Consider the following 12,797-nt stretch of genomic DNA (forward strand, 5'->3'; position numbering starts at 1 on the left):
TTCCCAGCGCTTCGTTCAGTGCTCTGCACAGTCAGAGCTCCATAAATACTACTGAAGGACTGCAAGTGGTGGGGGCAGGATTAGAACCTATGACCTCGGACTCCCAAGCCCGGGCTCTTCCCACTGAGCCACGCCGTCCCTTCGAAGCGCTTCGTCCAGGGCTCTGCACACGGTCAGCGCTCCGCAGATACGATCGAAGGAACGCAAGTGGCGGGGTGGGGGGCGGGATTAGAACCCACGACCTCGGACTCCCGAGCCCGGGCTCTTTCCACCGAGTCACGCCGCCCCTTCCAATCGCTTCGTCCAGTGCTCCGCACACGGTCAGCGCTCCACAGATACGATCGAAGGACCGCGAGGGGCAGGGGGGCGGGATTAGAACCCACGACCTCGGACTCCCGAGCCCGGGCTCTTTCCACCGAGTCACGCCGCCCCTTCCAATCGCTTCGTCCAGTGCTCCGCACACGGTCAGCGCTCCACAGATACGATCGAAGGACCGCGAGGGGCAGGGGGGCGGGATTAGAACCCACGACCTGGGCCTCCCGAGCCCGGGCTCTTTCCACTGAGCCACGCCGTCCCTTCCGAGCGCTTCGTCCAGTGCTCCGCACACGGTCAGCGCTCCACAGCTACGACCGAAGGACCGCGAGGGGCGGGATTAGAACCCACGACCTGGGGCTCCCGAGCCCGGGCTCTTCCCACTGAGCCCCGCCGCCTCCCTGGCCCCGGCCCACGTGGGCCAGGGCGGAGCTGCGGAGGAGGGGTCCGGGCGGCCGGGAACCGGTCGCGGGCGGGGGGAAAGCCCGGAGGCCCGCCTGGAGGAGGGGGCGGGGCGGCCGCATGGCTCCCGGGGCCCTGGGGCCGGGGGTCCCGCTGCTGCTGCTGCTGCTGCTGCTGCTGCTGCTGCTGCCGCCGGCGCCGGTGCCCCCCCCGGCCGGTGCCCACCCGCAGTGCCTGGACTTCAAGCCCCCTTTCGGGCCCCCGCGGCCGCTGGCCTTCTGCGCCTCCTACTCGGGCCTCGGCTGCTGCCACGCCGGCCGCGACGCCGCCCTCGCCCGCCGCTACGACGATGCCCTCGCCCGCCTCCGCCCCGGAGCCCGCCGGGCCTGCGCCGCCTACCTGCGCGACCTGCTCTGCCAGGTCAGACGCACCACCCACCCAACCGCCCGCGGCCGCGGGGCCCATCGCCACCCTGGCCTCTCGCCCCTGGGGACGGCCATCGCGGCCCCTGCTTCTCCCTCCCGTGCCCACTATTCCCCTGCCACTCGACCCAGGGGACATCGGCCCTGGGGGCATCGCTCCCCCTGCTTCTCGCTCCCCTGCCCACTATTCCCCTGCCACTCGACCCAGGGGACATCGGCCCTGGGGGCATCGCTCCCCCTGCTTCTCGCTCCCGTGCCCACTATTCCCCTGCCACTCGACCCAGGGGACATCGTCCCTGGGGGCATCGCTCCCCCTGCTTCTCGCTCCCGTGCCCATTATTCCCCTGCCACTCGACCCAGGGGACATCGTCCCTGGGGGCATCGCTCCCCCTGCTTCTCGCTCCCCTGCCCACTATTCCCCTGCCACTCGACCCAGGGGACATCGGCCCTGGGGGCATCGCGGCCCCTGCTTCTCGCTCCCGTGCCCATTATTCCCCTGCCACTCGACCCAGGGGACATCGCCCCTGGGGCCATCTGTCCAGCTGCTTTTCACTCCCGGGGGCGTCGCTCCCCCTGGTTTTCGCTCCCGTGGGCATTATTCCCCCCTGCCTCTCGCCCCACTGGACACCCCCCAGGGGCATCGGTTCCCGCTGGCTCTCACTCCCGTGGGCGTCGCTCCCTCTGGTTCTCGCTCCCGTAGGCATTATTCTCCCCTGCCTCTCGCCCCACTGGACATCACTCCTGGGGGCATCTGTTCCGCTGGCTTTCACTCCCGGTGGCGTCACTCCCCCTGGTTTTCGCTCCCATGGGCATTATTTCCCCTTGCCTCTCGCCCCACTGGACACCCCCTAGGGGCATCTGTTCCGCTGACTCTCACACCCGGGGGCATAGCTCCCCCTGCTTCTCGCTCCCGTGGGCATTATTCCCCCTGCCTTTTGCCTTAGGGGATATAGCCCTTGGAGGCCTGGCTCCCCCTGGTTCTCACTCCCGTGGGCATTATTCCCCCCCTGCCTCTCGCCCCACTGGATATCGTCCCTGGGGGCATCTGTCGCTGGCTCTCACTCCCGTGGGCATCGCTCCCCCTGATTCTCGCCCCCGTGGGCATGATTCTCCCCTGCCTTTCGCCCCAAGGGATTTGCCCCCTGGGGACATCTGTTCTGCTGGCTCTCACTCCCGGGAGCATCAATCCCCCTGGTTCTCTCTCCCGTGGGCATTATTCCCCTCTACCCCCTGGGTCTCGCCTCAGAGGACATTGCCCCTGGGGGTATCTGTTCAGCTGGCTTTTGCTCCCGTGGGCGTTATTTCCCCTTGCCTCTCGCCCCACTGGACATCCCCTTGGGGGCATCTGTTCCCGCTGGCTCTCACACCCGGGGGCATCGCTCCCCCTGCTTCTAGCTCCCCTGGGCATTATTCCCCCCTACCCCCTGGCCCTCGCCCCAGGGGACATCGCTCCTGGAGGCATCACTTCCCCTGGTTCTGACTCCCTTGAGCATTATTCCCCCTGCCTCTCATCCCAGGGGATATAGTCCCTGGAGGCATCACGTCACCTGGTTCTCACTCTCATGCACATCACCCCCTGGTTCTCACTCCCATGGGCATTATTCCCCCTTGCCTCTTGCCCTACTGGACAAAGTCCCTGGGGACATCTGTTCTGCTGGCTCTCACTCCCGGGGACAACCCCTTCCCCTGCTTCTCACTCCCGTGGGCATTAATTCCCTGCCCCCCCCCCCCCACCTCAAGGGATATCGCCCCTGTGAGCATCGTGTCCCCTAGTTCTCACTCCCGGGGGCATTGCTCCCCCCTGGTTATCGCTCCCATGGGCATCGCTCCCCGGGTTCTCACCTCTGTGGACATTATTTCCCCTGCCTCTTATTCCAGGGGACATTGCCCCTGGAGGCATCGCTCCCCCTGCTTCTCTCTCCCATGGGCATCGCTCCACCTGATTCTCACTCCCATGGGCATCACTCCCCCTGGTTCTCACTCCAGCGAGCATTATTCCCCCCGCCTCTCGCCTCAGTGGACATAACCCCTGGGGGCATCACGTTCCCTAGTCCTCACTCTCTAGGGCATCATTCCCCCTGCCTCTCGCCCTAGTGGACATCACTCCCATGGGCATCACCCCTGGGGGCATCGCTCTCCCTGGCTCTTGCTCCCGTGAGCATCTTTCCCCATGGCTCTCTCCCCACTGGACATTGTTCCCCCGGCTCTCGCTCCCGAGGGCATTGCTCCCCCTGGCTCTCATTCTCATGGACATCTCCGCTGGAAGCTTCGCTCCCCCGGCGCTTGCTTCTGTGGGCATCATTCCCCCTGGCTTTCGTCCCAGCGGACATCACTCCCCCTAGCTCTCACTCCCCAGGGCATTGCTTCCCCTGGCTCTCACTTCCATGGGCATCACTACTAGGGGCATTGCTCTCCCAGGTTTTCACTCCCTGGAGCATTGTGTTCTCCCTTGCTCTCACCCCATTGGACATCGCTCCCCCGGCTCTCGCTCCCGAGGGCATTGCTCCTAGATGTATTTGTCCCCTGGCCCTCACTCCCATGACTCTCACTTCCGTGAACCTCTCATCTCAGTCCAGCATCTGGCCACTGGGCATTCACCAACTAACTAGCCTGGAGGCGCCCTTAAAATCGGCTGCTAGGCCGCCTTTCCCCTGGGGCAGGGGAGGAGGGGGTTGGGCAGCGGGGAGGAGCTAAGGAGATGATTTGCCAAGCAGAAGTTGGACGGGACAGGGAGGACAGGAGAAACTCTGGAGTGGCTGCAATCAGATCAGACACGGTCCCTTCTCCACAAGGGGCTCGGGAAGGCGAAGAGGGAAAATCCTTATTTTACCCCCATTTACAGGCGAGGAAACTATCCCAAGGGGGAGGTAAAGGGGTAGAGCTGGGCTTAGATTCCCACATCTCCTAACTCCTCAGGCCCATGCTCTTTCTACAGGCCAAGCTGCTTCTCTAAGTTTTATTGAGTTTTTTGAGTGTGATCGGGGTTGTGTTATGAAAAGGGCAAAGAGTATGACTATCACTTGGTTCCTCCAAGTGACATTCAGTGACCTTGTGAGAGACAGACCACTAGGCTGGAACAGTACAAGCCAGGATGGCATTGCTTATGGCCACATCTTCGATCAATCGTTGGTATTGAATGGGTGCCTGCTGTTTGCCAAGCACTGTACTAAGCCCTGGGGAGAGTACAGTAGAACTAGTACTCTAGACTGTAAATTCGCTGGGGGCAGGGAATGTGTCTATCAGCTCTGTTGTATTATTCTTTCCCAGTGCTTAGTACAGTACCCTGTACACAGTAAATGGTCAATAAATACCACTGATTGATTTATTGATAAACACAACCCATGCCCTCAAGGAGTTTACAGTCTAGTGGAGGAAACCACACAAAAGAAAATTGACATTTCAAAAGTTCCAAGGGTTGGTGTGAGCACATTAAGTGGGGAATTGTCGAGGTGTTAGAAAAGGGAAAAGAGAAAATAATTGTGAAAGGTTTCCTGTGAAAGATGTTAGTTCATAAGGACTTTAAAGATAAGGATAGCTGAGGCCTGGCAGATTTGATGGCAGAGAGGGAATTCTAGGCAAGAGGAAGGGCTTGAGTGAAGAGTCGGAAGCAGAAGAGAGAGGAGACTGAGGTTAGCTTGAGTGGAACACAGAGTGTGAGCTGGTATGTAGCGGGAGAAGAGACTGGGCGAGTAAGAGAGGGAGAGCTGATGGAGCGCGTTAAAGCCAGGAGTCAAAAGTTTCTGCCTGATGCAGACAGGAATAGGTAACCATTGAAGCTGTTTGAGAAAAATCTGGGAAAAATGGTCAGGGCAGCAAACTGGAATTTAGCAGAGCGATGGGGTGAGAACAGTGAAGAGACTTCATGGATGGTGAAGCCAAGCCCAAAAGGGGCCTGTGCCCCCAGCCAACAGGAATTCATTACCTGTGACTGGACAGGTTCCGAGGAAAGGTCACATTATGAGGGCAGAAAGGAAATGCCTCTCTTGCCTTGTTCCATTTCCTCTTGCTTTTATCCTTCCATCTCTCAGCATCGGGAGAATGAGTAGAGAAGGGTGTGTGTGGGGGAAACACTGAAATGCCGCAGAGTTTCTAAGTTGCCACCATCATCACCATCTTCGAGAAGAAAGGGGAGAGATTGCTTCTGGTGGAGACTACTGAAGGATCTCACTGCTCTCTGTTGCCGGCAAGGCCTAGCCACAACCCCCTGGTCTGACTGCAGGAGGTTGGGAAAGGAAGTCGGGGATCAAGTGGAGGTGGGGGTTGGCAGAAAAAAGTCTGGCAAGGGCACAGGACAGCTGCCAAGGTGCAGGTGGTGAGGGAGGGGAGAGAACCAGAAGGCAGCAGAGACAAAATTAAATTGAGTCAAACTACACGCAACTTCCCTCACCAATCTTTGTATCTGATCCAAGATAATGAGAAGCAGTATGGCCTAATGGACAGAGCTGGGAGTCAGAGGACCTGGATTCTAATCCTGGCTCTGAAGCTTGATGGCTGTTTGACCTCGGTTAAGTCACCTCACTTCTCAGGTGCCTCAGTTACCTCATCTGGAAAATGGGGATTAAGACTATGAGCGCCATGTGGGACACAGACTGTGTGCGACCTGATAATCTTGTATTCACCCCAGCAACTAGTACGATGCCTGTCACAAAGTAAGCGTTTAACAAATGCGATTGAAAAAAAAATAGAATCTCCTCAAGGTAACAGGAGAACAGAGCTGTATCAGCTGAAATTCAGTCAGGCCTGGATCCTGGGAGAAATCTGGAAAAAATAATTTGGGAAGGAAGGAGCTCATGTATGCCTGATAGTGGAGTCTCCTGTCAAAAAATGACAGATGATCTTCCATTTTGAGACTTTATTTTATTAATTGTATTTGTTAAGCACTTACTCTGTGCCAGGTACTGTTCTAAACACTGGGCTACATACAAACTAATCAGGTTGGACACAGCCACACCCCAGATGGAGCTGATGGTCTTAATCCCCATTTTATATATGAGGTAACTGAGGTAGAGAGAAGTTAAGTGGCTTGCCCAAGGTCACCCAGCAGACAAGTGGTGAAGCCCAGACTAGAACTCAGGCCTATGATCTATCCAGTAGGTCATACTGCTTCCCTGAGACTTCCCAGAGACTTCAGCAGCGAGGACTATGTGGAAGAATTGATTATAGTGTTTTGCATACCACTTGCATTCTCTCATCCTTCCTAGACATACATAGACAAAGAGACACACACACACATACATACTCGCACACGTCTCCCCCAGTCCACATTTCTGATTCCAGTTCTATTCCTACTTTAAACAGAGAACCTCCCAGCCATCGAAACTCTGGCCGTCTTTCCATTCTCTTTAGAGGTTTCCCGTTCTAGTCTGGGCAGCTTAGTAAATTCCCGGAGCTGGTAAATGACAGCTATTAAAGAGAAACATATTTGTGGTGGAAACGGGTTCTTGCTCATTCACGGGGGAGGGCCGTTCCAGAGAGCCTTGTCATTAATGGTTAAAAGCACATGAGCTGAGAAGGGCCTGTGAGAGGAGTCTGACTTGAGGGCTGATGGGGAGGTTTCCTGCTCAGTCTTCTTGCTTCCTCCCACATAGCCCCCCCAGCCTTGCCCACTGGGTCGTGCCCACCCGGCCGTGCCCATCCAGTACTGGTGGAATCTTTGATTCAGCCTTGGTGAGGGATGTAACTCATTGCTGCCCTGGGGAGACAATCTCCAGCTTTAAGGATTAAGTGAAAACAATTCCCCAGCAGAACAGCACACCGCCCACTCATCCTTCCCTCGAGAGCTGTTTGAGGGGAATGTTGGAAGAAGACATGGCTATATGGAAAGTGATTTTTAACCTTTTCTTTCCCCTCCCCTCATCTGCCACATCCCAGGCCTTTTCTCCTAGCATTCTCAGACTTTTTCATTGGATCACATTTTCTATCAAAGATCAGGAAAGAGAGCAGCTTAATCTGGGTGAAGCGAACAGATACATCACTGACTTGATTCCTGGGAGAAGATGGAGAGCTGGGGATGGGCTTACCTTGTATTTTTAAGGCCGGGTTGAAAGTGCGCATTTCCTGTCGGGATTCTTCTTCCAAGGACAGTTTTCAGGAGTGCCTCTGATGATCTCAGTAATGGCCTAATAAGAATAACATAGCCTGGTTCTCCTATGAAGTTGGAGTGGGGAGGAAAGCAAAAACGTGCAAAGAGGCCATCAGCATCTTTTTCCCCTCATAGTCCCCTTTCCACCCGTCTGTTGGCCAGAGGGTATTCTCAGAGGAGAAAGAGAGCTAGGAGAGGGTAGGGAGAGGTCTAAGTGTGTTCAGACAGTCATACTCCCTTGCTCACTTTATTCATCCTCTCCCAGGCCCTAGTCCCACAGCACTTAGGTACATACCTGTAATTTATTAATTTATATTATTGACTGTCTCCCCCTCTAGACTGCAAGCTCACTGTGGACAGGGACTGTGTCTCATATTGTTATATTGTACTCTCCCAATCGCTCAGTACAGTGCTCTGCATACAGTAAGCACTCAATAAATACGATTGTCTGACTGACTGACTGACTTTAAGGGAATTGTTGCTGGTTGTTCTGCCAATAGGGAGTGTGACTGCAGGCAGGGGCTGTTTGCTCTCCTGTGTGGAAGGACAGCTCAATCAATCAATCAATTTATTGTATTTATTGAGCACTTACCATGTGCAGAGCACTGTACTAAGTGTTTGGGAGAGTACAATATAACAAAATAACAGAGCTGGTAGATACTTTCCTTGCACACAATGAGCTCATAGTCTAGAGGATGGAAGCAGGGGCGGGAGGTAGTGGTGCTGGAACCTTTCTCTTAGAAGGGCCCAGAGCTGTCCCTCTCTGTGTACCTCTGATTGGAAGGGAGAACAGAGATGAGGGGGGCAGAGGACAACTTTAATCTGTGGGGGTAGGAAAAGATTTTTCCGAGGGGGCATGGGTGATTTACACTGGCAGAGCTAGGAATGAAACATAGGATTTCAGCTCCCTCTGCCTGAGGCAGCCTGCATGCAGATATGGGAATCAAACTAGAAACCAACTGCCGGATATAAGAGTCAAGTGGGGATCTGGAACTGAGGGGGTGAACTGTCACCCTCCGGGGTTTGCTATATTACATCACCTATAATAATACTTACCCATGTCAGTAAAGTGGAGAAGGAAAAAAAAATGTTTTCTTGAGAACCAGCCACCAATCTTATAAGTCTGTCTCTCTAAGGCTGAGCTGGAAACTCCCAAAACTTTCAAATGAAAGGGATGTTTATTTAACCCTAGCTGTGCCACTTGTCTGCTGTGGGACCTTCAACAAGCCACTTTACTTCTCTGTGCCTCAGTTGCTTCATCTGTAAAATGAGGATTAAGACTGTGAAGCCCCACGTGGGACAGGGACTATGTCCAATCCGATTTGCTTGTATCCACACCAGATCTTAGTCCAGTGCCTGGCACATAGTAAGCACTTAACAAATGCCATTAAAAAAATAAATAAAATAGTGCTATTTGTTAAGCACTTTTATATGCCAAGCACCGTGCTAAACATTGGGGTAGATGCAAGATAATGAGTCCCAGTCCCACAGGCTAAAGGGGAGAGAGAATAGGTATTTTGACTTGCCCAAGGTCACCCAGCAGCAGGCAAGGGGCAGAGTCGGTATTAGATCCCAGGTCCTCTGACTCCCATGCTGGCACTTTTTCCACTAGGCCATGCTGCTTCCAAAAAAATGAGGCTTGATATATTTTGATAAGAGTTTGCAATCAGGTCTACCTTCCTGAAGTTGAATCTTGCAATCAGGTCTATCTTCCTGAATCTTTTGGTCCTGTTTCTCCCTACTCCTCCACCCCCTCTAGATTACCTACCCTTACTGGACCTCAGTCACATCAGTCTCCAGTAGCAATAATAATAATAGTAACTGAGGTATTTGTTAAACATTTACTATGTGTCAAGCATAGTGCTAAGCACTGGGGATGATGCAAAATAATCAGGTCCCACATGGGACTCACAGTCTAAGTAAGAGGGAGAACAGGTATTGAATCCTCAGTTTGCAGATGAGGGAACTGAGGCCCAAAGAAGTCAAGTGACCTGCCCAAGATTACACAGTAGACAAGTGATGGGTCCGGGAGTAAAAATCGGGTCTTTTGAATCCCAGGTCCGTGCTCTTTCCTCTAGGCCATGCTGCTTCTTTAGCCATCGATACTCAAGACTTCCCTGGTGGAGGGATGAACTGTTGCTCACTGGCTTCTTACAATAAAGGGTCCCTGGTTGCAGCTGCAGTGTGGAATTGGACTGAAACCCAAAAAGATGTGACCCTAAACTGACCTGGGACAGGTAGGTGGGGATGGTGCCCTTTCTGCACCTAAGGTTGTAATCAGACACCATCAAATATAGGTCCCCTGAGCCTGGGAGTCCAAGGACCTGTGTTCTAATCCCAACTCTGCCACTTGCCTGCTGTGTGATGTTGGACAGGTCACTTAACTTTTCTGTGCCTCAGTTTCCCCTCTGTAAGATGAGGATTCAATACCTGTTTCCCCTTAGTCTATGAGCCCCAGGTGGGCCAGTGACTATGTCCAACCTAATTATCTTATATCTATCCCAGTGTTTACAGTGTTTGGCACATAGTAAGTGTTTAACAAATGCCTCAGTTCTTTTTGTCCTTAGGTTGACCCCCTGTCCTGGACTAGATAGGACACACTGGATTTGGATAAGTGATCTTGGTTCCTTTTGGGGAAGGATAATGCTTGTCCTGGAATTGGGACTGATCTGACCAAATGGGCCACTCACATTCACCTCCAACTGCTCTATTTTACTTTAAATGCTGGGATTGCACCTCGGAGTTGGAGCATGCTCATTTCCATTCTCCATTCAGGCTCTCAGCATTCTAAAACTTATCATCTATACATTTTATAGTTCCCAGGGACCTTAAACCTAGACTCACAGCTCTTTACCAAGCCCTGCACTCTCTAGCCCGCTGAGAAGTTACTCTTAGGCCGGTGTCCTGATTCCCAGATTTCAATTACAGTAATTTGGCCCATCTAATGATATTTGGATGGCCACCACTGGGGCTGTTGGAAGCAACAGACGCACATTACATCATCTATGTTACACTGATTCCACAACATAATGTGGTGACATCCTGTGGAAGCCTTGGCCGAAATATGGAGAATCTAGGAGGAAATCCCAACTCCCCCTTCCCCCATCTCCACCACACCAGGGTCTTTCCCTTCCTGGGTTCATGTAAACATGAGCACTGCTTTCAAACAGGAAATGTGCCCGTTATATTCTTATATTGTACTCTCCCAAGCGCTTAGTACAGTGCCCTGCATACAGTAAGTGCTTAATAAATATGATTGACTAGCTGACTGACTGACAGACCACAGGACTCAGCAGAGGGAGGCTGGGCATTTAAAATAAAAATACCTGACATAAAGACATCTGATGCTGTATCAGTACCAGTCAAGAGACACACCAGCACAAATCCAGATTGTCCGGTATAAAACTGATTGAAAGACCACCCTAAATTACATGCTCTATGGTCCTGTCCCGGGAATTTGCTGAAAGAGTCAAAAACACTTCATCCCTGGTTTCTGGAAATTTACCCTCCCTAACGGACAGCCGAGAGGGTGCTAATTATATAAAAGACATGAGTCAATATGGCATGGGCATCTGGTCATGGGTTCTAATCCCTGCTCTGCCACATGTCTTCTGTGTGACCTTGGGCAAGTCACTTCATTTCTCTGTCCCTCAGTTACCTCATCTATATGCTGGGGTTTGAGACTGTGAGCCCCTCGTGGGACAGGGACTGTGTGCAACCTGATTATCTGGTATCTAACCCAGGCTTAGTTCAGTGTTTGATGCATAGTAAGCGCTTAAGTACCACAATTATTATTGTTATTATTATTATTATTATTAATAAGTATCTGGGGGGGTACCTAATGCTACTTCCATAGCCATCTCAATCCTCTATGGTATGCTTAGCACCCCCCCAGCCCCAGCCTTTCCCCTCCCCCCAGCCAGCCCACCGCTCAATTCTCCCTGCCATCGCCCTTGCCTGCGGGGGGTGAGTCCATGGATAGGGGCCCTATCGATCCAAGATCGATGAGATCGAGGGTTTGTGTAATTAGAAAAAAGCTCCTCTCCCTGGTGAGCCTGCGGCCGGGGATTGTGGCTGAAATCATTTGAAACCAAGCACAAAGCTCTGGGCACCGTATCCTCTCTGGAATGTCTTTGCATGATCACATGCGTGATCACGAATGTCCATGCATGACTGCCCTGGCATGATATTGGTCACCCCAGATTGTGTTCCTGGTCCTACCCAGCTGAAACCCCCCTCCACTCCCCTACTTCAACTCTCTGCCTATGAGTTTCTCTGACATCCTTCAGCCTAGAGTGGCTTCTCTGCTCCACTTCCCCAAACCTCAATCCTTCCCTCCTTCCAACCCCACTAAGAGCCCGCTTCCTACATGAAGCCTTCCCTGACTGTGAGCACCAGTCATCTCAGCACATGCAGGCATAGCTGTAAATGTATGGATGCATATGTTGTATGCATATTGAATATATGTATCTTGGGTGCGTACTTACTTTCTTGGGTGCATGCTTACTTCCCCTTTCCTCTTAATCTTTCAATTCTCTTTGGCATCTATTAATTCAATCATATTTATTGAGCGCTTACTGTGTGCAGAGCTCTGTATTAAGCACTTGGGAAGTATACTTCGGCAACAGATAGAGATAATCCCTGCCCACAACGGGTAGTGTATTGCATGGAAGCCATGTCAAATAATGACAACTACTAAAGAGCACAGTATAGTGAAGCAGTGTGGCGTAGTGGATACAGCACGGGCCTGGGAACCATAAAGACCTGGGTTCTAATCTCAGCTCTGTCACTTGTCTGCTGTGTGACCTTAGGCAAGTCACTTTACTTCCCTGTGCCTCAGTTACCTCATCTGTAAAATGGGGATTAAGACTGTGAGCTCCACCTGGGGCAGGGATTCACTTTGAGAATCTTGTAACTACCCCAGTGCTTAGAACAGTGCCTAGCCAAAAATATACCATCATGATTAAAAAGACAAGTTGTTTGGGACTACACTGCAGGCTAACCAGAAAGGCCCAGGAGCTACAACCAGTTAATAGTATAGTGGGGATTATTCAAGTAGTTTTTCTGCAGGTGAGAAGAGGGAAGTGTCAGTGGAATACAATCTATCTTAGATTCTCTTCTTTGGCCAACAATCTATTGAGCATTTACTGTGTGTGCAGAGCACTGTGTTAAATGCTTAAGAGAATACAATACTGCTCCCAAGGATTTTACAATGTTACCAATCATGTCAATTTGTTGAGCTGCTTCAAAATCATATTGGTGACAAATTTTCATCATTTTCCTTTGGTCAATTTTGGGACTTTCTAGAAAATCCAGCTGGTTATCTGAAACTTCCCAAGGCATTCTGTAAGCCCTAAAGCAGAGGCTTTGGTAAAGTAGGAAGCAACCTATCTGTTCCTGTTGAGTCATGGGCATGTAGGAAAAATGCAGTTTTCTCATTATATTTTTTAGAAGTCAACAGAACAATTAATGGCTGACTCCTAATTATTTCCTAATGGGAGGTAGAGGAGGGGCTTTCCAACATTCTTCCCAGAATAGCTAAAATTAGGAATATCCATTTTAGTGGGTCCTTTGGAGCA

General features: G+C 52.0%; 1 protein-coding gene across 1 annotated transcript in view; it reads left to right on the top strand.

Moving 5' to 3' along the window:
• Window positions 1-834: 834 nt before the first annotated feature.
• HHIPL1 (HHIP like 1) overlaps window positions 835-12,797 on the top strand; it is a 52,517-nt gene continuing 40,554 nt past the window's right edge. The window contains exon 1 of the mRNA XM_007669409.3: window positions 835-1,134. Coding sequence (XP_007667599.3) covers window positions 835-1,134 — 300 coding nt within the window. The remainder of the gene's footprint in view (window positions 1,135-12,797) is intronic.

Source organism: Ornithorhynchus anatinus, chromosome 1 (genome assembly GCF_004115215.2).
Source record: "Ornithorhynchus anatinus isolate Pmale09 chromosome 1, mOrnAna1.pri.v4, whole genome shotgun sequence".
NCBI classification, from domain to species: Eukaryota; Metazoa; Chordata; class Mammalia; order Monotremata; family Ornithorhynchidae; genus Ornithorhynchus; species Ornithorhynchus anatinus.